This window comes from Crotalus tigris, unplaced genomic scaffold (genome assembly GCF_016545835.1).
Source record: "Crotalus tigris isolate CLP2741 ecotype Arizona unplaced genomic scaffold, ASM1654583v1 scf7180000018301.7375997, whole genome shotgun sequence".
Classification (NCBI taxonomy): Eukaryota; Metazoa; Chordata; class Lepidosauria; order Squamata; family Viperidae; genus Crotalus; species Crotalus tigris.
This window is the reverse complement of record NW_024096931.1, coordinates 1,096,394-1,123,637: the sequence shown is the minus strand read 5'-3', so window position 1 is coordinate 1,123,637 and position 27,244 is coordinate 1,096,394. Positions and strand designations below refer to the sequence as shown.

Sequence of the window (27,244 nt, the reverse complement as noted above, 5' to 3'; positions counted from 1 at the left end):
AAGATGATCCAAGGCCTGGAGACTAAAACATACGAAGAACGGCTGCAGGACTTGGGTTTGGCTAGTCTAAAGAAGAAATAGGGGAGACATGATAGCAGTATTCCAGTATTTGAGGGGCTGCCACAAAGAAGAAAGGGTCAAACTATTCTCCAAAGCACCAGAGGGCAGGACAAGAAACAATGGTTGGAAACTGATCAAAGAGAGAAGCAACCTGGAATTAAGGAGAAAGTTCTTGACAGCGAGGACAATTAACCAGTGGAACAATTTGCCTCCAGAAATCATGGAAGCTCCATCACTGGAGATTTTTAAGAAGAGACTTGCCTGAGATGGTATAGGTCCTCCTCCTTGAGCAGGGGGCTGGACTAGAAGACCTCCAAGGTCCCTTCCAGCTCTATTCTATTCCTAGAGGCTCTTTGGTGGCTTCATTTTAAAAGGAGTTGTAGATTTCTCCGGGACAATTTACTCAGCCACAAAGAATTCCTAATCGGTCCAGTGGCATTTCTCCAGCTGCTCAATGAAGGATTCCTTGGGGATTCTTGGGATTGACCTGTTTACTTCCACTCCGCCACAAGGAGCCAAATGTGGAAAAAATGGAGTGACAGCAGCAGCCTTCAGGGTGAGTGCCAGGGCATCTGCTTTTTCTCTCCCCAGCCCCCCCTTCTCCCATCTCTCCATCTAAGCTCCAAAGCTTTCCATGCAAGCAAGTCAAGGTTTCTGAGTTGCAAGTTGGCTGGGCCGAGAAGACCGAAGCGAGTTGTCCCATTCCGGCAAAAATGGTGGTAAAAATGATCAGCCCTAGTTTGTGATAAACTAGTCCCTGGGAGGGGGAAGGAATCTGGGCAGGACGGTCCTGAACAGACCCAGCTGTTGTTGGGGGCGTTGAGGAAGCTGTTGCTGAACCACGTCTACTGGATCTCTTGACCTTGACCAGACTGGCCAGGGTGACTTTAAGATGGATTCACTGCCATTGATGGACCACAGTCGCCTACTCTGTCCTTGAGGGTTAGAAATTAGAATTAGAGATTCTTCTGGATTCTTCCAGAAAACACGGGCCAGGGTCTGTTGGGGGAGAGGGCAGATCTTCATGACAGGCTTCTGTCAAAAGTTGGTGGCATTTAGAGTTTAGGCTTGCAATCCTAGTCATGTCCAGGGGACGTCGCTTGGCGGTGCGTGTCAGGACAGGAGCAGAATAGGCCAAACTCATCCTTAAGTCAGAAAGGCCCCTGCAAGATGTGCAGTGTGTGGAGACTAGATTTTTTTTCCACACTAATTGCAGCAATTTCTAACATATCTCATGAATGTACTTTATTTACATTTATTGGCCATCAGCTTGAGCGGGGTTCCCCAAAAAGCTCAAACACCACCATACAGCTTTCCTTGTTCCTTTTCTCACCCCCGCTTTTATTTAACTGGAGAGCCACTGAGGGCCCGAGAGACAAAGGCACCATACCAGCCATCCACTCCGGCTTTCTGCAGCTCTGAAATGCCAAAGGAGAGAGATCCCATAAAGTCATTTCTGCTGGTCAGATCCCAGTCCCAGATCTCCACCGATAGTCGCCTGCCCTTGTCGGACTCTTTCAACTGGCTGGAAAAAACAGGGGGAGGAGGGGAGAGAAGAGACATTAAGATGCTATTTTCTGGGGAAGGGGCTGCTTTCTGCAAGCTTCCATGCATTTGACCCGTCATCGCCCATCCTTGGGGTGGTCTTCAAGAGTAGCCTGCGCCCCTAATGCTGAAATTCTAACCTAGGAGTCTCCAAACTTGGCAACTCTAAGACTCATGGACTTGAAGTCCCAGAATTCCTCAGCCAGCATGGTTGGCTGAGGAATTCTGGGAGTTAAAGTCCACGAGTCCTAAAGTTGCCAAGTTTGGAGAGCCCTGGTCTACACACTGCCCCTTTCAAATGAAAATGTTCAAAAATGTCAGTTTCTGATCCCACAGTGTTATACTATATTTTTCTGAGTTTTCCGACTGGCGGAGGAGAGGGGGGGGGGAAATACTACTTCCCCATTCTCCTTTCTTAAAATGCAACATTTTTTCCCTCTTCATTAATTCTAGGGAAGTTGCAGGTAGCTAAAATCCCGCCTTCAGGCATCTGAAGCTGCGAACTATAATAAATTAAGCAGGGGTGGATGTGAGATGGAGAGCCCTGAAAATCCCAGAAAGTTTGGCAACAAAAAACAGAAAGAAGATGGAGAATGGAACGATGGCGGGATATGTTAGATCTAGCTTTACTTTCATGCATGGCAGTAGATTTCTCTCCTTGGGCACCCTGACAGCTTGAAGCTCAGCACGGCTCCCTTCCTTGCCAACGCTGTGCCTCTTCTCAGAGAGGAAGCATTGGCACAGAGGTTCCCCCCTCCCATGCTATGCTGCAGCAGGCCCCATGGTGAGGAAGAAATCTGAAAGGTTTGCCCAGGAAATTAAGGCAGGGAGCAGAACTTCTTGGAAGCTGCCTCCCTTTGAGGAACACCATAATTTCATCTCGGTTACTCTTGTCTATGCTGTGAGTAACAGAATAACAGAATTGGAAGGGACCTTGGAGGTCTTCTAGTCCAACCTCCTCTTCAAGCAGGAAACCCTATACCAGTGGTTCTCAACCTTTTTAATGCCGCGTCCCCCAACCGGTCGTAAGTCGAGGACTACTCAACCGGTCGTAAGTCAAGGACTACTCAACTGGTGCAGCACCGTTTGAAAAATGGGACTTTTGGCGGGCTCAGCAGGGCAGAGACAGCCTGGACAATTCCTATTGGCTTTTGAAAGCCAATAGAATTAGATTCTATTCAAGAGAGTCTATTCTATTGGCTTTCAAAAGCCAATAGAATAAAAGGGAGTAGCACAGCTAAGGAAAGGGGGGAAAAAATGGCGGACTGCGTTGTTTGGCGACCCCTGTGAAATGGCCGTTCGACCCCAAATGGGGTTCTGACCCACAGGTTGAGAACCACTGCCCTATACCATTCCAGACAAATGGTTGACCGATCTCGTCTTTAAAAACCTCCAGTGTTTTTGGAGACAAAGCTGTCCAAGATCTGCCATTGGGGAAGTCTTTTCCTTCACCTGGCATCCGAATATGCGGTTTTCTGCCTGGGTTCTGTCTAAGTTATAGTCCCTTTCTGGTTTCCTACATAGTGGGGGATCTGGAGGAAGGGATGACACGAGATGTTTGTCCAGCAACATTATGCCCTTTCTTGACTGCCTGTTTTAAGATATGGATAGCATTGACAATAGCACATAGACATATACCGCTTTGCAGCCTTCTCTAAGCGGTTTACAGGGTCAGCCTGTGGCCCCCAACAATCTGTGTCCTCATTTTGCGGACCTCGGAGAGGATGGAAGGCTGAGTCAACCGTGAGATGGTGAGGATCGAACTCCTGGCAGTTGGCAGAATTAGCCTGCAATACAGGTAGTCCTTGACTTACCACAGTTCATTTAATGACTTTCGAAGTTACAACAGCACTGAAAAAAGTGACTTATGACCATTTTTCACACTTATGACTGCTGCAGTGTCCCCGTGGTCACATGATTTATACTTGGATGCTTGACAATTGGTTCATATTTATGACGGTCGCAGTGTCTGGGTCACGTGATCATCTTTTGCAAATCAGTGGGGAAGCCAGATTCACTTAATAGCCGTGTGACTAATTTAACAGTTGCAGTGATTCCCTTAACAACTGTGGCAAGAAGGGTCGTAAAATGGAGTAAAACTCACTGAATAAACTTCTCACTTTGCAACATAAATTCTGGACTCAACTGAGGTCGTAAGTCAAGGATTACCTGTGCTGCATTCTAACCCCTGTGCCACCACAGCCCTGGATGCCCCAGAAATCACACCACACCCAACATTCAAATGTTCCTCTAGCAATACTCACAATTTGAAGGTCTCATTCCATTCAGGGTTCAAGGAACATTTGATGGTTTTAGTCTTCTGTTTGCTCTCGCTTTTTGGGTCAGGTATGAGCTTGAGTTTCACATATGGGTCTGACAAGCCGTTGGGATCCATCGGAACAAGATTTTTAGCATCTCGTACTAAAACAGAAAGGAAAAAAGACCCTGAATGGTGTAAAGGGGCAACAATATCCATTCTCTCATGCATTTACAAGTGGGGAAACTCAATGGGCTCAATTTGTGATGACACGTCCTGCCACGGCTGAAGTACATTTGAGTCCTCCAGAACAATTAAATACAACGTGGCTTATTTGCAGAAGAAATAAATACCCACCGGCTGGAGAGTCACAATTTTCTGTGCTGTGTTTGTGTGTATTCAGTACCATGGTAATCCACTCTCCAATTATCCCTCGCTCCATGTGCTGGCAGAGCTTTATATATTCACTTCTTTTCAGGTTTTTATTTTTAACTCAGAATCTTTTAAAATGGAATTGTCTTTTGCTGCTCTTCTGAGTCACCCAGAGGCCTCTGGTCCAATAAAAAAAATCAACTCACAAGGACAGAAAAAAGATTCTTCCCACGGGTGTTCCTGACTTAAGGCCACATTATATGTGCAGCATCCATTCCATTTAGGATGTCAGGAAACAGAGGGAAACTCTAACTCGGCCTGTCATCTTGGTCCAAGCCTGTTCTCAAAAGACACAATGTTCTCATTGAGAAACAGCTGCTGAAGCTGCTCAGCCATCCCTTAAGTGCTACTTGTATAATGAAATGCAAATTAATAACACCCCACAATTAATAAACGTCTCAGACTTGGGCCAAGGAGACAGTACTGAGTCCAGCCACTTTTCTGGGTGAACAGTCCTGGGCAGGCAGACATCTGCAGTAAGGAATACCCTGTATCCAGAGATCTCAAGGAGGGGGGGGGGGAAAGAAGGCTGCTATTTGACTCAAAGATGCCATGAAGATACCCACTACTGGGCTATCAAAATGAGGACCAACACGACTGTAATTAAAGCATGATGAGGCCAGGGACTAGAACCATCTTAGAATAAAAGAGATGGCCGTCAAAAAATATTCTTATCTAAGAAATCTCTTGCAAAGAGACTCTGCTCTATTTCAGTTAACAAATGGACAATTATCTAGTCCACGAATATTAAGACACACGGATCTATTCATGCCCAACAGTGTAAAATGAAAGATTTTAGAAGGAACCCAAAGGAAATGGGAAACACAAATACTGTACCCCAGAAAAAATAATGCCTGCCCTTGAAAGAACAGTCCACAGATGGATGGGTGCCATTGTTTCAATATCAGCAGCTGACAGAAAGATATATTATTTAAAGCATACGACATTGCAGTGAAATTTGCATAGCCGAATATGCTAATTGAAAGATTAGCCCTTTGATGACTTTTAGCACATACAGACAAACGCTGGAGATTAGGGAAAACAAGAATACCCAGATCAAATCTGTCCAAAATATTTGGGTTTTATTGAAGCCACAAAGCCCAAACAGCTGATGGAGGTCTGTCAGCAGACGCTGGATGCCATCTATTTGGGATGCCTTCATTCAGATCAGGAGGCTGGGTAGCTTCCAAGATCCCCTCCAATGCCACGATTAATAAAAGCTCAGCCTGGATGCTCAGCTCAGATTGGGAAAGACACAAGCAAATTCAAGAGGCTACTGGCATCCTTAATGAGAAATGGCAAGAACACTATTACAGGAGAAGCAGCTTTCCTTCAGAAAAGGAGAATGTTGCCCAGATGAGAACAGAGAAGACACATTTGCATAATAGAAGGCAATAACAGTTGCAAAAAGGATTACGTACATATACAACTTATGTAAATAAACTGTAAAAGACATGGGAAAATGCAAATAGCCAATCCCCAGAGAACAAAAGATTTGAAGAAAATCTGAAAGAAGATAATGAGATAGCACATCAACTGAACACCACCGTCTGTGCACCAGTTTTCATTGAAGATGAAGGGCAGCCAGTATTCATTTCTTAACTGATTTTCTCAAGAATTGTTTTAGGAACAACAGAAAATCCTTGTTAACAACAATGAAGTTTGCATCCTTACTGACAAATGAAAGGCAAACCCCCTCATGGCAAAGCTGAGTAGGTTCCATGGGAAGGAAAGTTGATAGGAAAACAAGATCAAAATGGGAGGGATGTTCCAAAATCACAACTGCAAGCCATTCTAAAGAAGAGGCCACCAGAAGAAACCTACGGACACATACAGTAAATGGAAACAGGTCAGGACACAGAGGAAGATTCAGTAGTGTTGGTCCAGGAAGCAAAAGCTGAGAAGAAGCCCTGATGGAATTCTGAAGGAGCTTATGTTGTTCCAGAGGTGCTTTTCCAAAAGACAACTGGGTTTCCCTGAAAACTGAAGCTTCTTCGCTTTTTCACGAGGTAACTGGACTTTCTTGTTTTTCTTTGAAGATGTTTCACTTCTCATCCAAGAAGCTTCTTCAGCTCTGACTAGATGGTGGGGAATGGAAGGATTTATATTCCTTGAAGATAGCTGGTCATTTGCCTTCTTTTAGAGAATTGCTGAAGCCACCTGGAGGTTTATCTGTGCCCTTAAGCTCACCTGAGTAGTGCAAATGAGCATGGAGCCTTCTTGGAACTGCTGAAAGGACTGTGTTGTGTCAGAATCCAATTATATTTCATCTCTAGTTATCAATTATAAAAAACCCCATTTCTGCCTTCTATGGATTCTGCCATACGATGAAGGGAAGGGGGTGAACAAAGGGGCTTTATGGCCCTCACTTCCTTCGGTACACTTCAAAGGAACTGGATGTGTGTATCACCAAAAGAACTAACTATAACAAAGGGGGCTATTACCTTTCATGTAGTTTTCTTTGAAGTCTCCATCCACCCAGCAGTAAGGAAAAGGGGGTGGGAGTGTAATGCCTGAGACTGTCGCTGGAAGAGGGGGGTGATTGGGTGGGGCTACTGGGGAACCCCTTAAAACCTTGAATGGGAGAGCTTGAACCCCAAGTCCTGTCTAGAACGCCTGCAACCATTTTCTCTTAATAAAGGATGCCTGTTGGAAGAATTATTCCAAGAGTTCTGTCTTCTTAAGATGCAAAGTGGGGTCATATCCCTCTGTCCCCCATTGTGCCCAATCTCTACATGGAAGAGGTAGAAACAAAAGCCCTAAACTCCTTTGCAGGAATTCCACCCACTTATTGGTATAGGTATGTGGATGATACTTGGGTCAAGATCAAAACACAAGAATTGGAAGTGTTCACCAAACACATCAACTCTGTGGACAGATACATCAAATTCACACAGGAAGATGTTAAGGAAAATAGTCTGGCCTTCCTGGACTGTGCAGTGCACATTAAGGAAGACAGAAGCCTTAACACTGAAGTTTACAGAAAACCCACACACCCAGATCAATATTAACATTTTGATTCTCACCACCACTGGAGCACAAAATGGGAGTTGTCAGAACCCTACACCACCGAGCTGAAGGTCTGCCTACCAGCAAAGATGGGAAAGAAAAGGAACTAAAACATCTCAAGGAAGCCCTCAGAACCTGTGGTTGTCCCAAGTGGGCCTTCATCAAATCTCAAAAAGGACCCAGCAGGAGCTCCTCCATAACAGATAACGAAGACAACAATAAATAAAGCAATGTTGTAATTCCATATGTTGCAGGAATATCGGAAAAGCTCAGGAGAATCTTCAGCCAACACAATGTACATGCACACTTCAAACCCAAGAATACACTAAGGCAGAAGCTTGTCCACCCCAAGAATAAAACACCCAGACACAAACTGAGCAACATGGTATATGGAGTACATTGCAGTGAGCCATGTGCAGATCTACACATTGGGGAAACGAAACAACCACTTCATAAACGCCTGGCACAATATAGGAGAACAAACCCATCTGCACAAGATTCAGCACTCCATCTGCATTTAAAAGACAAAGGCCACTCTTTCGAAGACAGCAAAGTCCACATTTTGGACAGAGAGGACTGCTGGTTTGAAAGAGGGGTCAAAGAGGTCATCTAGGGTCAACACTGAACAGCCCTCTCTCAATAGGGGGGGATATGACATCATCTATCTCCAGTCTACAACACAGTCCTTTCAGCAGTTCCAAGAAGGCTCCATACCCATTTGCACTATTCAGGTGAGCTTGAGGGCACAGATAAACCTCCAGGTGGCCTCAATGATTCTCTAAAAGAAGGCAAATGAGCAGCTGTCTGCAAGAAGTATAAATCCTTCCATTCCCCACCATCCAGTCAGAGCTGAAGAAGCTTCTTGGATGAGAAGTGAAACATCTTCAAAGAAAAACAAGAAAATCCAGCTGCCTTGTGAAAAAGCACCTTTGAGATAACTATGACCTGATGACTGAGAATCTCCATAGACATGAAGCTTCTTTGGCTCTTGTGTTAGGACTGCCATCCTGTGACACCCATGCTTTGCGAGCTGCCAGTCTGCCATTCATAATGGGGGGAGGGGGCTCCAGGGACAGATAAGAAGGGGCTAACATGAAGGAAGTCAAAACTATTCATCTTGTTGTTCTGTGAGAACTGCCAGCCATTCCAAGGTCTTACAATGGAATGCAGCATCAGCCAGTCCAACAGGCCAGGGGCTGGTACCAAACAATTTGTTTGAATGTAACTGGATAGTTAGATATAACTGGGGGGGGGGGGAGAAGGGAAGAATTAACCAGATGCTCTGGGCATGAAACTTCAGATCCAGCTTTGCTACACTGCAAGCACTTGGCTCTAGTACAGTGTACTTTCATTAACAATGGATTCCAGAGTCTTTCTTTGCTAATCAACCAGGTTGGGACAGCTGACTTCTTGGATGAGAAGCAAATGTTTTTAAGGAAAAAAACAAGAAAGTCCAGTTGCCTTTTGGAAAAACCCCTTTGGGCGACCATGACCTGGATGATTGAGACTCTCCAAAGACACTTTGGACATGTTCAAAATAAAAAAAAGTCATCCCAACTGTATTTTGATTTCGCCTTTGTGCTATTTATTAAAACATTTAAAGGAACAGAATAAACAGTTACATGAAAGAAAAAAAAGAGATAAAGTGTATAAGAAAATACTAGTAAACAGTATTTTCATAAAATTTAAAATTTCATGAATTGATTAATTAATTAAATCCACAGAACAAGGTTCTTTATGTCACCTTGAAAGATAACCAGAAATCTGTATAAATCTCTAAACTTATCAATATTCATATCACCACTATTTATCACTGTTCCAGAGATAAATGCACCTCAGTACAGGAAAAAAAAAAGGAAAATCAGTAAATACATTTTTAAATTTCCTCCCATTGTATCTGACAGATGATGACTGCATCAACGTATTTATAAATATTGAAATTGTTTCTAATTACTCTCTTGACATCAAATATTTTCCCTTCAAAAGTACACCCCAAGTATCTGCCTTGTTGTGTGACATATAATTCATAGGGAATCCATTCTTGCTCAAATTTAGTCAAACATCAGGTCTGGATCTATGCTGCTAACTGCCATTGCTGCATCTTCCCCAAGTTTGCTTTCCTACTTTCATATTGTTGCAAAGTGTCTCTTTTCCAATGATGAGCTAAATTTGTCTTTGCAGCCAACAACACTAATGTTAAATTGTAATATTATTATTTGTTCTGAAACAATTTCTAGTCGAACACAAGTGAATTTCCATTCAAATTTTTATAAAATTTTAACTGGGTTACATTTTACTGAGTTTTTCCTAACGTTCTACCATTGCTGAACTGCAATTGTCTTGACGGTTCTTTATTTGAACCACCCGTAACAGGATTGACCTAGACCAGGGGTACGCAACCTTGGTTCTTTTATGACTCGTGGACTTCAATTCTCAGAATTCCTGAGCCAGCATAGCTGGCTCAGGAATTCTGGGAGTTGAAGTCCACGAGTCATAAAAGAGCCAAGGTTGCCTACCTCTGACCTAGACACAGAGCAACTGGAAGCCTGGACAACTGATTCCAAAGCACCGCAAGAGGGTGCATGTCATTTGGAGAACAGTGCAAGAGGCCTTGGGAAGAAGCAGCTGGAGGTCAGCTGGGACAGCAAATCTGGAAAAAGTTCCACACCTTCTTCTCCAGATGATGCCTGCTGCTTCTTTCATCTGTTTCTAAAGTCTGAATGTGCCATAACTGCGTAAGTAATTGCACTTTTCTTGCAATAATTATCCCTAGAATAAAAAGGACTTGAGGGTGAGACTAAGGGTGAAGAACGTGTGATTTTGGTAGAATCCTGCTGTCTTGTAATTTCAGGTTTTGATCTTCTGCTGCATCCTAAAACCATAAACATCCGAGAAGTCCATTAACTAGCCCAGGTGTAGGCAACCATGGCTCTTTTATGCTTGTGGACTTCAACTCCCAGAATTCCGGAGCCAGCCATGCTGAGGAGAAAGGGAGAGGTTTCCAAGCTGAGCCATACTGGCTCAGGAATTCTGGGAGTTGAAGTCCAAAGTTGCCTATCCCTGAACTAGGCTGACACCTGCTAATGCTGATATTCTGGTATTCCCGAATTACATCCATTCAATTGTCCATGACAAAGAACCTGCTTGGGAATATAATTTAAAATTCGGAAGACGAAGAGCACCTCTGTCTTTTGAATCTTGTAACATTGTTTTGTTTTATTGCAGAGGCTTTTTTTGAACAGAATAAACACATTAACTGTTGTTTGCCAATTTTGAAAGACTTTGGGGATTGAAATTAGCAGCATTTGAATTTTTAAAAAAATATCTACAGGCACCAGGAGAGACACTAGGACACCATGAGCTCCAGTCCTATCGTGGGAACAAAGCCGACTGGGTGAGCCTCAACAGTCATTCCCTTTGAGTCCGAGGAGGGAGCCAATGGCAAATCACTTCTGAAATCTTGCCAAGAAAATGAAGGGATTTGTCTAGGCAATCTCCAGGAGTCCATATTCATTTTAATACTCACAGTTGATTCTAATCAGGGGAGTTTTTAAATTTTCCACCTTTTAAAACCTTTTTTTAAAATTTTTCTATATAATTTTGTGCAATTATTTTGAAATATATCTTTGTTACTGCCTGACAAATACAGTCCCAAATACTTCACCGAACCCTTTGTTGTCTGGCAATCTGACTTTTTCTGACAAAGCTTTTTTCTTCTTGGGATAAGTGTCTCATTATTACCTTTGGTTTTTGTGCATAATTTTATATACTGAGAATTCACCAAAACCTTTGTTTTCATCAGCTGTCTTATCACCCTTTGCAGCTGCATAATAGTTAGTACCACATCATCTGCATAGCATTTTAATTTATATTCCTCTCCTTGAAACTTAATGCCTGATATTTGCTTATCTTTTCGAACCTTATTGGCTAATATGTCTAAAGCGATTGCAAATAGCGAAGGAAAAAGTGGATATTCTTGTCCTGTACCTTTGCTTGTTGAAACAAATCTGTAGAAAGTGGTCCGTTAGTCACGCTCTTTGCCCTCTGCTGCTTATAAAAGCATTTAACTCAAGCTTTAAATTCTTCTTTTGGATTTCGTTTATTCAGTACAAATGGGAATGACCATTCCAAACTGTCAAAGGCTTTTTTCTGATCTAAAAGAAATATTCCTGCTTTTTTCGCTTCTTGTAGATATTTTCTATTCCTTCTATTATAAATTTGCCATTATCCTTGGCATAACCTGTTTAATCTATCTGTATTACCTGGAATATAATTCCGCAAATCTTCAGCTATTACTGTAGGAAACATTTTGTAATCAACATTTGATACAGAGATTGATTTTTATATGGCTTGAGTTTTTCCAGATGATTGCTGTCTTATAAATCACAGATACATATGCTTCTTTCTATATCTGTGGTATTTCTTTTATCTCTATCATTTTGTTTTGGTTTAATCTTCACCAACACAATTCCATAGGAAACTGTGAAAAGCGGGATGAAGAAAGAGGCTTGAAGAGAAACAGGAACATGGTTGGGGGAAAATCGGTTTACTTTGAATGAGTTTAAACTCCAGGGACTGATGAATAGTATTCTAAGGTAGTGAAATAGCTTATTGATGTATAGTTGAACTATTATATATTGCATTTAAGAAACCCAGGAGAACAGATGGGTTTAAGTTACCAGAAGACAGGTTTTGTTTGAATTTTAAGAACAAAATTCTGACAATGATAGCAGTTTAGCAATGGAACCAATTATTCAGAGAGGTGGTGGGCTTCCTGTCACCAGATACATTCAAACAGAGGGTGGACAGCAATCTGTTCTGCATGGCTTAATTAGGATTCCCAGAGGGAGAGATGGGGTGGATTTGTCAGCCTAAAGAATCCACTCCCATTCCACATTTTATAATTCTACCGTTTGAGAAAGAATAATAGAATTAATTCTTAACAGAAGGAATCATTTGGACCTCCATGTTCCACCATTATGTTACTGCAGATAGTTGTAGACTAGCATGGAAGTAAGACAAGCAAACAGAAGAATAATAGAATAGAATAGAATAGAATAGAATAGAATAGAATAGAATAGAATAGAATAGAATAGAATAGAATAGAATAGAGAATCTGGAAGGGACCTTGGAGGTCTTCTAGTCAAGCTCCCCATCCAAGCAGGAGAACCTATACCATCTCAGACAAGTGACTGTCCAAGCTCTTCTTAAAAACCTCCAGTTATGGAGCATCCACAATTTCTGAAGAAAGCTGTTCCACTGGTTAATTGTCCTCTCTGTTAGGAAGTTTCTCCTTAATTCCAGATTGCTTCTCTCTTTGGTCAGTTTCCATCCATTGTTTCTTGTCCTGCCCTCTGGTGCTTGGGAGAATAATGTGATCCCCCTCTTCTTTGTGGCAGCCCCTCAAATACTGGAATACTGCTATCATGTCACCCCTGTTTCTTCTTTTCTTCAGACTAGCCAAACCCAAGTCCTGCAGCCGTTCTTCATATGTTTTAGTCTCCAGGCCTTGGATCATCTTAGTTGCTCCTCTCTGAACTTTTTCCAAGGTCTCAACATCTTTTTTGTAGTATGGTGACCAAAATTGGCTGCAGTATCCTAGGTGTGGTCTTACTAGGGTTTTATAAAGCGGTACTAGTACTTCCCGTGATCTTGATTCTATGCCTCTATTTATACAACCCAGGATTGGATTAGCTTTTTTGGTCTGGTTTGGCACAGCAACCAAACAGGACAAGTTCAGACTTCAACAGTTAGAACTGCAGAAAAAACAATGGCAACCAGACTGCCTTCCACTGAGGATCCATATACTACACAAACCACAAAGGAAATATTTACAGACCCCTCACATCCTGGACATAACCTATTTCAACTTCTCCCCTTGGGACACCACTATAGAGCATTGCATGCCTAAACAATTAGACATCACTTTGCTGAACACCTAATTCCCACAGCACTGTCATAGGCTTACCCATGTACTGTAGTAGGACTGTATTGCCATTATCCTTCTCCTCATCTTTCCTACTACCTTTTCCTCTTGGTATCTATGATTTATCACTTGTTGTATATTATGATTAATGATTTTAACTATGATCTATGATATATGACCTATCACTTATGCTTATGCACCGGAGACAAATTCCTTCTGTGTCCAATCACACTTGACCAATAAATAATTCTATTTATTTATTTATACAAACAGAAGAAGGCAGCAAAGGCAACCCACTTCAGTAGAGTTTACAAGAAGACATGACCAGGTAATCACCAGACATTGGGTGGGACTTGAGGCAGAATTCTAATTTTACTGTTGCATTGTAATCATTTTTATTCTGTTGTGTGCTATAGGAGTTCAAGAGGGCTGCACTGGAAGAAGTGAAATAAATATACATTGTACAAATACAACATTTTTTCTTAATGCAACACATAAGAATTGATCGCAATGACAAAAATAGATATGGACCTACAACCTGACCATTGTTCAACAGCTTGACTAATTGTTGGAATTACGCAAATTCTTCATTCAAACTGCATATTAGCAGAGCTACTTATCTTGGTTAAGGGCCATACATGATAAATTTTAAAAAGTGGGGCAAAAAATATGCTGAAAAATCAAAGTGAGCAACTCAATTAAAGTGGTTCTAATTGGATGCCTCTTCATTACTGTCCCTCTGCAAGGGGTCAGGCATTCATATTTGTTGCTCAAAGAGAACATATTTCTGAAGCTAACGTAAACATCCACAAACACTGAAATGCACCATTTGGGGAGATAAAACGTGCCTAACCCTCATTCAGTACTATGAGTAAAGAAGGGAGAGTAAAGGGTGGTAGAGGGGTGGCTTGGTCAACATCTGTCACTTTCGCTGCAGGGCATCTGGCTGAAGCTTCTGAGCAATGGTACCTCAAGGCCCTCCGGGTTCTTTTATCATCTGCCCCACATGAGATAGGTCCATGGAGGACTCAAACCAGATTGCCATTACTCTACTGTACTCACAACATTACTTCCTCCCTTCCTTTAACCAATAGCTCCACCTGGCCCCGGGGTGTCTGAAAGTGTACAATGAGAGCTGCACTGGGGTCAGGAGAGTTCCCTTTTGGAAAGCTCAGGATCCAAGTTAGGTTTGTGTTTGTGTCTGGATCAGAGCAAAGTGACCTTAAACTTTAGGCTGCTTTTTCCCCACCTTTGATTAAGTCTTCCTAAAACCATGCCCCTGGTTTAACCCCAGTAATAAATTTACCTACGTCCTTTTTTCTGGGTTTCAGGAGCAATATTAAGGCTTAAATGTCTAAACTTGGTAACCTTGGTTGACGATTTTGGTTTGGTTTAGCTGCTTGTTGTAAATACTGGGAGTTGCAATCCAAACCAAGGGATGGGCATCCGGCTGAGGAAGGAGGAAGGAAACATGGCTGAGGAAGAAGGGCAGGACGAGAGCAGCAGTCTCACAAAAGGGCTCAAGGTGGAGAGGAAGCCTTGCTCTCTTTAGGGAGAGCTAGAGATTACCAGTGTTCAATTGCCCTTTGCTTCAAAGTACTTTCCCCAAATCTGCCTAGCGGAAGTTGTATTTTTCCACCGACTATTCCCCCATTTATTTCTCTTTCATACCAAATCAAATCTTTATTACAGTCATAGACCAGCATAGTATTTCTATTTCAACTCATTACCAGTTTGTTCTCCCAGGCTGCATTATGGCATCATCCTCATCATCATTAAAATTTATATGCTGCCCAACTCCCAATGATTCTGCTGTTTGCAATAGCAACTTTTTGGACAAGTCCATGCAAGTTTTCTTCACAACATTTTTGGAAGCCTTTGCCTTCTTCCTAGGGCTTCATTTCTATAACGGAACAACAGAATAACAATTGGGAGGGACCTTGGAGGTCTTCTAGTCCAGCCCTCTGCTCAAGCAGGAGACTAGTCTAGACCATTCCAGACAAGTCTCTTCTTAAAAGCCTCCAGTGATGGAGCACCACAAGTTCTGAAGGCCAGCTTATTGTTCTCATAGTCATGAAATTCCTCCTTAGTGTTCAAGGTTGCTTCTCTCCTTGATTAGTTTCCATCCGTTGTTTCCTGTCTTCCCTTCAGGTGCTTTGGAGAATAGGTTGACTCCCTCTTCTTTGAGGGAGCCCCTCAAATATTGGAAGACTGCTATCATATCTCCCCTAGACCTTCTTTTCACTACACTAGACAAACCCAATTCCTGCAAACATTCTTCATATGTTTTAGCCCCCAGTTCCCTAATCATCTTTGTTGCTCTTCTCTGCACTCTTTCTAGAGTCTCAACATCTTTTTTATATCATGGCGACCAAAACTGGGTGCAGTATTCCAAGTGTGATCTTACCAAGGCATTATAAAGTGATATTAACACTTCACATGATCTTGATTCTATCCCCCTTTCTATCTTAAAGCCTTTAATGACTACACCAAACTAGCTCTAACTTTCACTTGTATCAGATAAGGACAAGTTCAAGCTTCTGTAGTACACCATTACAGCTCACAAACCATGCAGATCCTCCCCCTTTCTGCCAAATCTCTGAGTTATGTGGAGGTGACAGAACAGAGTTCCAGGGAGAAATGTCCTTGAAGCCAGCCCATGGACATTACCAGTGCAAAGGGAGAATTTGAGGTCAGTCTATTCTAGAAATACGGGATGGAAAGATTAGCCCCTATGCTCCTCAAACAAATACTTCAAAATAAATGTGCTCAAATATATATCATGGAAAACACATTTTCTTACGACAACCTCTTCCCAGAGTAGTGTACTTTAATTAATGCTTTTCTGACTTGCTTATCTAATTGCTGCATAATTTGTTCAGCTTGGCCCTATGTCTCAGTCCATCAACTCATTCAATTAGCAAGTATCCAGTCTGTGCAATAAAAACAATCCGTGTGGGAAAGGGAGAAAATCACCGGAAGCAACCAAGAGAATTTGCCCTTCAGAATGGGACAGAGTGGTAAAATGATAGCCCAGCAACATTCCAGTCATTCTGAGTAGATCTACATGTTCTACAAAGATCTTCACCCAAGCCTAAGGCTCTATGGAGACCACAGCCAAGGTCCATGTTTGGTAGATGCAGAGGGACGCTCTTCTTCATACCATACATACGTAGGGGCATGGCTATATGTTCGGTGTACCAAATCATACATACTGGTATGGGTAGTCTAGAGAAAAGAAGGACTAGGAGTGACATGATAGCATCTTCCAGTATTTGAGGGGATGCCACAAAGAAGAGAGGTCCATCTATTTTCCAAAGCACCAGAAGACAAGAAACAATGGATGGAAACTAACCAAGGCGAGAAGTAACCTAGAACCAAGGAAAAACTTCCTAACAGTGATAACAATTAACCAGTGGAACAGCTTCCCTCTGGAAGTTGTAAGTGCTCCATCACTGGAGGCTTTTAAGAAAAGACTGGACAGCCACCTTCTGGAATGATATAGCAATAGCACTGGGACTTATATACCCCTTCACAGTTATTTATATCACTCTCTAAGCGGTTTTGCCCCCAACAATCTGGGTCCTCATTTTACTGACCTCGGAAGGATGGACGGTTGAGTCAACCTTGAGCCGGTCAGGATTGAACTGCTGGCAGTCAGCAGTGTTAGCCTGCAATACTGCTTTCTAACTACCGTGCCACAGTGCAGGGAGCTGGACTAGAAGACCTCCAAGATCCCTTCCAGCTCTATTGTGATTGATTGATTGACTGATTGATTGGGTAAACAGGACATAGCAGATTGCCTCAAACAGGGATTCCTGAAAGGACATTTCAGAGTTTATGATCTTAAGAAGGGAAGCTCAGCAGCCAAAGAGTTCTCTCCACCAACATTTCCTCTAAGCCAATGTTTCTCAATCTTGGCAACTTTAAGGCTTCATGGATGGCTGGGGAATTCTGGGAGTTGAAGTCCACCTGCCAAGGTTGAGAAACTTGGCACTAAACAACATCAGTGCTTCTGGTGTGGGCACCAGAAGGGAGGCTGCTCTCCAAGGTTCTGAAAGTGCTTCTCCTAAAGAAAGGTCAATCCATGGTCTGCTTTCAGCCTTTGAGTGGCTGGAGCTTATTTCCCCTAAAATAAGCATAGGAATGGGAGTCTCACAGGCCATCATTGGAAGTTTGAGGAGGTTAAAGGTAGAAGTGATCCCAGCCACATTCTCTCTCTTAAGTCCCATCTGGGAGCCCCCAAAGGTTCCCCAATTATAGGCAGACTCCTAGTAAGGCCACCAGGTGCCTCCTGATCAAAAGGCAGAATGGCAGCTTCAGCCACTCAAAGGATGCCCAGCCCTGGTTTAATTCTAAGTAGGCAGTAATGGTTTGGTGCAATACAGAACAATCTGCAGTTTTAAAATCTTCTCACAAAGTACTCCCACTTTTCCAAAACCATCACAGATGGTTTCTTCAGTATTCCAACTAATGTAAGAGAGTTCCCCCCACCCATCCACCCCAAAAATGGTACTAAATCAACCAGGATACATGGGAAGAGAAACCAGGGTCTTGTACTGGCCTGGAAGGAAAATGCTTTCTCCCCCTCCCCCATTTATTTGATGACAGAAGAGTTTAAAAATATAGTCCTGGTGTCTGACACAGGTTGGACCCTTAAATAATATTGTTACATACAATACAACTTTTTCTAGTATTACAGGTAGTCCTTGACTTATGACCATAATTTAGCCCAAAATTCCCATGGCTAAGCAAGACAGCTGCTAAGTGACTTGTGTTCCATTTTCTGACCTTTCTTGCCACAGTTGTTAAGTGAATCACTGCAGCTGTTAAATTAGTAACACGGTTGTTAAGTGAATCTGGTTTCCCCATTGACTTTGCTTGTTAGAAGGTTGCAAAAGGAGATCACATGCCTGCAGGCCACTGCAACCGTCATAACTATGAGTCAGTTGCCAAGCGTGCAAATTTTGATCACGCGACCTTGGGGATGCTGCAAACGTCATAAGGGGGAAAAACGGTCACTTTCTTCAGTGCCACTGTAATTTTGAACGGTCACTAAACGAACTGTTGTAAGCCAAGGACTACCTGTATGTGGTAACTATACAGCACAATCACATTACCTCTTCGCCCTCCAAACTCAAACTCAAAGCAAGCAAGCCAGTTGCTATGAGCCATCTCAGGCACCTGCAGGAGGACAGACCCCCGTCCCACAGGGGCCGGGGGGGGGGTTTGTTCCTGCAGCCTCCAGACGGCTGCCAAGTTGTGCCTCATGTTTCCAGCCGTCTGAATGGGCCCTGAAGGACGCAGCCCTAAACTTTCCCGTCCTGTGCTGCCATCTGTAGGCCGAAACAGCCACTGCGGCATGAAGCGAAACATTCTTAATCTCCAATTCAAGGTCACCTCTAATTAAGTGTCGCTTGGGACTAATTAAGTGGATAATCAAGATGATATACTCTTTAACACAATTAAGGGCTATTTTTAGTCCCTCCCAGATAGCTTAAAAGGAGAAATCTTCCATCCCTTTCTAAAGGCAGATGGAGAAATTTATTTGATGGGCAGAAATGATGTGTGGAATCAGGGGGGACAGGAGATTATTTTTTTTTTCCCAACAAAGTGGGCCTTATTTGATGGGCAGAAATGATGTGTGGAATCAGGGGGGACAGGAGATTATTTTTTTTTTCCCAACAAAGTGGGCCGCTTGCCCACAGCTCTTCCCATTGCTTAAGAATAACCAGGAGGGATGAATGCTCAGAGCATTCAGGGTCACATTTATGGAATAGGCGGCTATAGAAATTGCCCGGCTAGGTAGGTAGCTAGGTGAGTGGGTGGGTGGATAGTGACAGATAGACAGATAGATATAGATAAATGGGAGAGAGACAGAGAGGGAGGGAGGGGGAGAGGGAGAGAGGGAGATAGAGAGAGATGGGGGGCAATGTGAGCCCTCAGACATTTTTTGGCTGAGGCCCAATTTATGGGTGGGCCTCCCCAGGAGGGAAATGTGGTTGCCAAAGGGTCTATAAACCTCTGAAGTCCAGAAGGTACCTTTTCCTGTCCAGATCAAGGGAAACAGGACCTTCCGAGATGGGGTTGTGTAAACAGGAGGCAAGAGAAGAAGAGCTGCTGCAGAGAGAGAGGAGCAGTTTTGGAAACTGAAAAGCTGGTAGAAGATGAAGGACAACTGAAAACAAGAAAGGGAAAAGCTAAGGAGTCTTCCAGAAGGGTGTAAGGAGTAAAAGTGCAGAAACGAAAGAAGCTGAAAGAGGCAGCGTAAAGGAGGAGAGCATCGAAGGGGCAAGCAGTGTGCGCACCCAGAGCGAAGACCTCTGGGAAGGGTGTGGAGCACCCAGGCCAGTGTTAAAGCTTGAGAGGTAGGAGGCACCTGGATAAGGAAATTTAAGGAACTCAGGCAGCTTAAGAAAAGGAAGGAAGGAGAAGAAAAGTAGAACTGGAACATCATTTGACGGCAGTGGCTGGGAGGACCTTTGCACAAGTTTGTCTGTTGCACCAGTTGTGACCCTACCTGGACCGGGAGGCTCTCCTTACAGTCACTCATGCTCTTGTCACCTCACGTCTGGACTACTGCAACGCGTTCTACATGGGGCTACCCTTGAAAAGTATTCGGAGACTACAGTTGGTCCAGAATGCAGCCGCGCGAGTGATAGTGGGTGTTCCTCGGTACACCCACGTTACACCTGTCCTCCGTGAGCTGCACTGGTTGCCTATTGGTCTCCGGGTCCAATTCAAGGTGTTGGTCATTACCTTTAAAGCCCTATATGGCTCAGGGCCAGGCTATTTGCGAGACCGCCTATTACCTCATAGTTCCCTTCGTCGGGTTAGATCCCACAGGGCTGGGCCTCCTTCAGGTCCCGTTGGCCAAGCAGTGCCATTTGGTGGGGCCACGGGGGAGGGCTTTCTCTGTGATGGCGCCCACACTTTGGAATCAGCTCCCCCCGGAGATTAGGACCACTCCCACCCTGTTGGTTTTCCGCAAGCTGCTTAAGACCTGGCTTTTCCGGCAGGCCTGGGGTTTATAAAATCTGACCCCTGGATGAATGTTATTGTATTGTTTGTTTGTCAAGTTATGTTGTGTTTTTATTGTAAACCACCCGGAGTCCTGCGGGAGTGGGGCGGTCTATAAATTTTAACAAATAAATAAATAAAAGGTTGAGGGGAGAAGTGGGGAGACTCCTCCCCTCCCCACAGCAAGAGCAAAGCGAAACCTCTTGACCCAAACAGGGGCACCTGAGAACACCCACAGAAACAGGGCATCTACAGACTATCATCAGAAAAGTCAAGATGGTGGCCAAAATGATGTATTAGAAGCTCTGCTTGTTGTTTATGTGTGGTCACACTGACACAGCTATCATCTTGATTTGAAGTGATGGAGCATCCACAACTTTGGGAGGCAAGCTATTCCAGTGATTAATTGTTCTCACTGTCAGGAAGTTTTCCTTAGTTCCATATTGGATCTCTCATTAATAATCTTTCACCCAATGCTTCTTGTCTTGTGCTATGGAGAATAAGTCGACCATCTCTTCTTTGAAGCAGCCTTTCAAGTATTGGAAGGCTGCCATTGTGTCACCCCAATCCTTCTCTTTGTTAGGTTAGACATACCTAGTTCCCTTAACCATTCATCATACAATGTAGCCTTCAAACCCCTTAACACCTTTGTTGTTTTGTATCGTGGTGACCAGAATTGGATGAAGTGTGGCCTCACTAGTACATTTCCTGTGGTACTATCATTTCCTGTGGTCTTGATGCTCTCCTTCTGTTCATGCAACCCAGGACTGCATTTTTGGGCAGCCTCAGCACACTGATGACTCATACTTATGTGGAGATCCACCAGGACAACTAGAGCCCTCTCATAGTTACTACAGTATTACTGCTGAGCCAGATACCACCTATTCTGTACCTGGGAATTTGATTTTTCCTACCTACACGCAAGATCTTTTTCACACCACTGAACTGCATTTTGTTGGATAGGCCCCACTGTTAAAGTCTGTCAAGATCCTTCTGAATCTTAAATCTATCTGCTGACTCTGCCAGCGGCTTCTTCCATTGCGCAGTTCACTGCCAGGCAAAACTTTTCTTCCGTTGATGGGACCTCTGGTTAAAAAAAAAAAAAGTAAGGAAGACCACAGCCTACTTCTTGGTAATTTAGAAAAATGTGGCATATCACAGTATCACCACCAGATGGATTCCCAATTGGCTGGAAACCCGCACTCAATGTCCCGTCCTTAATAGAACTAGGGGAAGCATGGAGAGGGGGTTCCTCAAGGTTCTTTTTTATGATTATAAGTTTTATTAGTTTTTTACACAAACATAAGTCATTCAATAGTTGGTAAACAGTGTGGTGTCTGGGTTACGTTTGTAAAAACAGTCCTTAACAATTAATTTCTATAGTCTGTATTTCATATATTAATTTTGTTTACTTTCAGCGCTGAGCAGGAAGCAGGATAAGAATGTGCTATGTTCCCAGGTTGTTTGACGTATTTTTATAGATAAATGCATAAGAAATGCTTGTGTAGATGTCAGAAGTATATTAGATGCGGGTGTAAATGTATGTGGGTTGGGCTTTTGAAGATGTCAAGTTGTGGGCTGGGAATCCAATTGATTTGTGGCAAATGTCAAATAGATCCTATGAGATAATGATAAGCACAAGTCAGAGAATTAATTGATCAAAGGCCAAGGGAGCTGACTGAGAAAGCAGAGGAGGACTGCAAGTTAAATGCAAATGGCCCACCTGCCAGAGCAAGTAACGGATTTGCATAAGTTGATGGAATGTTTACTAAAGATGGGGAAATAGATGAAGACAGTTTACGATGTGCAAATGTTTACAGAAAAAGCTGAAGGGAGGGTTGGGTATGTCAGGAGAAATATGAAAATAGGTTGTATGCAGTGGAAATGGGTTGCTTGGCAAAAGAAGGGAGAGGATCAAGAATCCGTGGGCAGGAAATGAAGACAGTTTGAAACAGGGATTGAAATGAGCAGCCCTAAAACAGGTTGGGCAACTGCAGCCCCTTTACGACCTGTGAACTTCAACTCCCAGAATTCCTGAGTCAACATAGCTGGTTCAGGAATTCTGGGAGTTGAAGTCCACAGAGGGCACAGTTGCCCACCTCTGCCTTAAAGGAAAGAAGTCCACTGAAGCGGCTGATAATATGGAGAGAATAAATGGTTGCGGCCGGATCCCACTGATGAGACTTTCCAAAAGGCGGGGGGGGGGGGGAGCACATGTTTAAAGAACAAATAGCAATGGATGGAGAATGGGTGGAAGTGGTGGAAGACAAGATGCTTTTCCAGGACAGAAAGACACGGAGAAAAGTGGAAGGGCTGCGGTGAATGAGAAAGCTATCCCCCATCTCAGGGGTAGGCAACCTTGGCTCTTTTATGACTCGTGGACTTCAACTCCCAGAATTCCTGAGCCAGCATTCCTGAGCCACCAGTGAAAAGGAAAACCGTCCCATCTCTCTGGTTTTGTGGGCCAATTGAAGGAAGGTGGCATTCAGGGCAGTGGTGCCCAGAGGCAGGCACCAGAAGTGATAAATTCTTGAAAAACCACAGCAGGTAAGGTTTTTAACAATTCTATTGAGAAAATATCCACAACACGCTAAATGAATCTCAGCACAAACCCTCTCCGAGGCCCAGCTGGCAGGTGCAACTAACCTGCCACGAGGTGTCTGAAAGACTGGCCCCATCCTCCACTGCCCCCGTCTCTCCCTGGAATCACCCGTGTTTAGAGGGGATCTTTTGAGACTAAAAGAAGTCAGAGACCCCGTGTGGCCCCCACCCTGCATCCTGAGCCAGAAGAGCCCAGAGGAGAAAGGCTTAGCAATGCGCTGGCACCACAAGTCTCCTCAGCCAGTTCAGCTTCAGCCTCTCTGTGTCTTTCCTGCTGGACGCGGTTGGTCTCTCAGAGGACCCGACGCAGCGGGCGGTTGTGAGTGAGCCAAGAAAAGCGCGGTTTCCCCACAGGCTTTGGCTCAGCCCGTTCAATACAGGTAGTCCTTGACTTACCACAGTTCATTTAGTGACTGTTCAAAGTTACAACAGCACTTATGTCCATTTTTCACAGTTACATCTGTTGCAGCATCTCCGCAACTCACTCAAATTCAGATGCGTGGCAACCGGTTCATATTTATGACGGTTGCGGTGTCCCGAGGTCACGCCATCCCCTTTTGAGAACTTCTGATATGCAAAGTCAATGGGGAAGCCAAGACTCACTTAACGACCGTTACTAACTTAACTCCAGCGATTCGTTTAACCATCATGAAACAGGGCAAAACTCACCTAACAAATGCCTCACTTAGCAACAGAAAGTTTGAGCTCAGCTGTGATGGTAAGAGGAGGACTATCTGTAATCCCTTTTCTACCCCCACACATTATGGACGTGCAGCCGTCACACAAAAGCATGGGATCGCCTGCAACAGGAAGGGATCCGTTTTTCTTCCATGCATCACCAAAAAGTCAGACTTACCAATCACCGTCAAGACCTCGTTCTCGATGTCCGCCTTGATGTGAATCCGGCCCCGGCGCTCGGTGTGGTCCGTCCCGCAGAGGCTCGGCACGTTCATCACGCAGCGCTTGTGCACGTTCATCATGCAAGCTGAGGCAGGGAGAGAAATGGTGTCAGAAGACAAGGCTGAGTCTTGCTAGCAATCCTCCGATGTCCGAAGGGCTGTCCCAGGGAAGCAGGCGTGGCCTCAGTCGCCAGAGTGCCCAAGGGCAGGACAGAAACCAACAGGGAGGAAATTTACACGAGATGCCCAAATTCAAAATAAGGAAGATTTTCTGACTCTCAGGGCTACTAAGCAGGGTAAAAGCCCCCTGGAGTCACTGGGGCTCCATCCACTCGAGTCAAGATGGGGTAGCCAAACATCTGGGATGATCTGAGGATTCCTGACCTGGACAGATCAGGGGATCAACTAGGTTTTCTATAAGACATACAAGATATCTGGGATTCTACCATGCTGTTTTGGCATGCTGGGAAAATGCTCTTTAAATCTGGAGGCCCCCAAAGGGCTATAGGTACGTCTTTCCATTGCACTTCCTTCTGTCTGTTTTTCCAAAATGTTTGCTTCCCAGGGAGATCTAAGAAGAAATACTATGGGGGTGGGGGAGGACAGGAGGCCCTACCCTCCCACATGCAGTTTACTCCCTATCGGACTGATATTTAAGAACATCACTACAGAGTAACTCCTCCTTCAAACATTAACTGGGGTTCTTCTCCCTGTGGAGCCTCTAGGACTTCCTAAAAGCCTGGGATATTCCAGGGGTGCAGCCTTCCTCTCCCCCAGCCTGTTCTCAGGATTCTGAATGCCTCTCCCAAGGACCTTCGGCTCCAATGGAAACAGGAAGTACTAGAAAAAATGCAGCGCCTGTATTTTCTGCGCCGCATGAGAAAAGCACATCTTCCTTCCCCTGTCGTGACCACTTTCTACAGGGGGACAATTGAGAGCATCCTGTCATACAGCATCACAGTCTGGTTTGGAGGCATCCCTGCTTCAGACAGGAAGGCGGGGCAGAGAGTGGTGAGAATGGCCGAAAAGATTGTGGGCAGCTCCCTCCCTCCCATCCAGGACATAGCACAGAAGTGTTGCTTGAGCAGGGTCTGTAAGATCATCTGGGACATTACACACCCTCTTCACAACCTGTTTTCCTTGTTACCTTCTGGGAGAAGGGGGCTTCATAGTATCCGAAGCAGAACATCCAGATTCAGCCAGAGTTTCATTCCCTACAGCATTAACCTTGTGAACTCTAAAACTTCCTCCTTATGTATTTAAGATGGACAGTGAATAGTATTTATATGTTACTTATATCTACCTACCTACCTACCTACCTACCTACCTACCTACCTACCTACCTATCTATCTATCTATCTATCTATGTTTGTTTTCTGAGGTTTTCGCGGGTGTTTGGTTATTCGGGTTTTCTCCCGCGTAAAATTGGAAGTGTCTTGGCGACATTTCGACAAAGTCCCATTCGTCATCTTCAGGCTGGTGTTTTCGGCTTCGTGCTTCAAGGAGCAATGTGTGGTCTTAGCTGTTTCTTCCTTTTAACTGCTAGTGGAGGTATGAACTGATTGGGTGGGAGCTTGGCTGTGTTCTGATTGGGTGGTGTGTTCTGATTGGTTAGGGGCTTGGCTGTGCTCTGATTGGATGGGGGGTTGGCTGTGCTCTGATGGGGGGCTGGCTGGCTGTGCTCTGTGCTCTATCTATCTATCTATCTATCTATCTATCTATCTATCTATATCTATCATCTATCTATCTCTCCCTGTCTGTCTGTCTGTCTGTCTGTCTGTCTGTCTGTCTGTCTGTCTGTCTGTCTATCTATCTATCTATCTATCTATCTATCTATCTATCTATCTATCTATCTATCTATCTATCTATCTATCTATCTAAAGCTCTAAGGAAGCGGTGATAGGAATCCTCAGACATGTATTTTTTTGCATTCCCTCAGCTACCATATGAGCCCAGAAAAAGATGCTGGTGCCCCTTCGGAAGCCTCCTTCCTGCCTGGGATCCAAATACCTGGAGGGAAACTTTGTTTGCTTCTTTGGACTCTGACACCTCAACTCATTCGGTAGGTGGCTGCAATTTGTAAGGGGGCCACTAGGGGGCACCCTAGGCTCATATTTTGTGATTGCTAGCCTACCTTTTCTGCATTGGGAGTTTTCAACTTGGAATCACAGAATCCAAGGGCTGGAAGGGACCTTGGAAGTCTTGTAGTAGTCCATCTCTGCCCAAGGCAGGAGTCTTTGTATCATTCTGGACCAGTGTTTCTCAACCTTGACCATTTTAAGGCATGTGGACTTTAACTCCCAGAATTCCACAGCCAGCAATGCTGGCTGTGGAATTCTGGGAGTTGAAGTCCACATGCCTTAAAATGGTCAAGCTTGAGAAACACTGTTCTGGACCAATGGCTGTCCAATCTTTTCTTGAAGACCTCCAGCGATGGAGCCCCCACAACTCAGGAGGCAAGCCATTCCAGCGACTGACGGTTCTCACGGACATGAAATTTCTCCTTAGTTCCAAGTTGGATCTGTCTTTCATGATCTTCCATACATGACTTCTTGTCCTGCTCCTAGGTGCTATGGAGAAGACCCATCTTCTCTATGAAGACCCCTCTTCTCCGTGACTGCTCTTCAAATGCTGTCACCCCTGGTACTTCTCTTTTTAGGCTAAACATACCTAGTTCCTGCAAATGTTCATCCTATGATTTAGCCTCCAGGCCCCTGATCATCTTTGTTGCTCTGCTCTTTCTAGAGGAGTAGTTCTCAACCTGTGGGTTGGGACCCCATTTGGGGTCGAACAACCATTTCACGGAGGTCACCAAACAAGTCTGTCCGCCATTTTTTCCCCCTTTTCTTTGGCCACGCCCCTGGCACCCGGTGATATATAAGTGGTTGGGGGTCACCACAACATGGGGAACTGTATTATGGGGTGGCAGCATTAGAAAGATTGAGAACCACTGTTCTAGAGCCTCCGCATCTTTTTTGTATAATGGTGACCGGAAATGGATGCAGTATTCCAAGTGTGGTCTCACCAGTGCAATATAAAGCGCTACTATCACTTCCCATGTTCCTGAGGCTATCCCTCTCTTGCAACAGTCTAGGACTGCACTGGCTTTTTGGCAGCTGCCACACCCTGCTGGCTCATACTTAAGCGGTGGTCCAATAGGACTCCTAGATTCCTCTCACAGTCACTGCTATTGAGCCAGGTACCACCTATTCTGTACCTGTACACTTGATTTTTCTTGTCTAAGTGTAAAACTTTACTTTTCTCACCACTCAACTGCATCTTTTTGGCTAGGGCCCAATATTCAAGTTTTGTCAAGATCCTTCTAAATCTTATCTTTTAAAGTCTGGGCTATTCCCCTTAGCTGGGTGTAGCCTGCCAATTTGATGAGTTCCTCTTCCATGTCCTCATCTAAATAATTTATGAGAAACTCTCTAAGGCAGTGGTTCTCAACCTGTGGGTCGGGACCCCATTTGGGGTCGAACGACCATTTCACGA

The 27,244-nt window shown here is 44.1% G+C and overlaps 1 protein-coding gene across 2 annotated transcripts in view; it reads right to left on the bottom strand.

Moving 5' to 3' along the window:
* PRKCB (protein kinase C beta) overlaps positions 1 to 27,244 on the bottom strand; it is a 206,926-nt gene that overhangs the window by 82,397 nt on the left and 97,285 nt on the right. For both annotated transcript variants that reach the window (XM_039349688.1, XM_039349687.1), the window contains exons 5-7: positions 23,707 to 23,835; positions 3,870 to 4,026; positions 1,451 to 1,585 (exon numbers count right to left, since the gene is read on the bottom strand). In XM_039349688.1, coding sequence (XP_039205622.1) covers positions 1,451 to 1,585; positions 3,870 to 4,026; positions 23,707 to 23,835 — 421 coding nt within the window. The remainder of the gene's footprint in view (positions 1 to 1,450; positions 1,586 to 3,869; positions 4,027 to 23,706; positions 23,836 to 27,244) is intronic.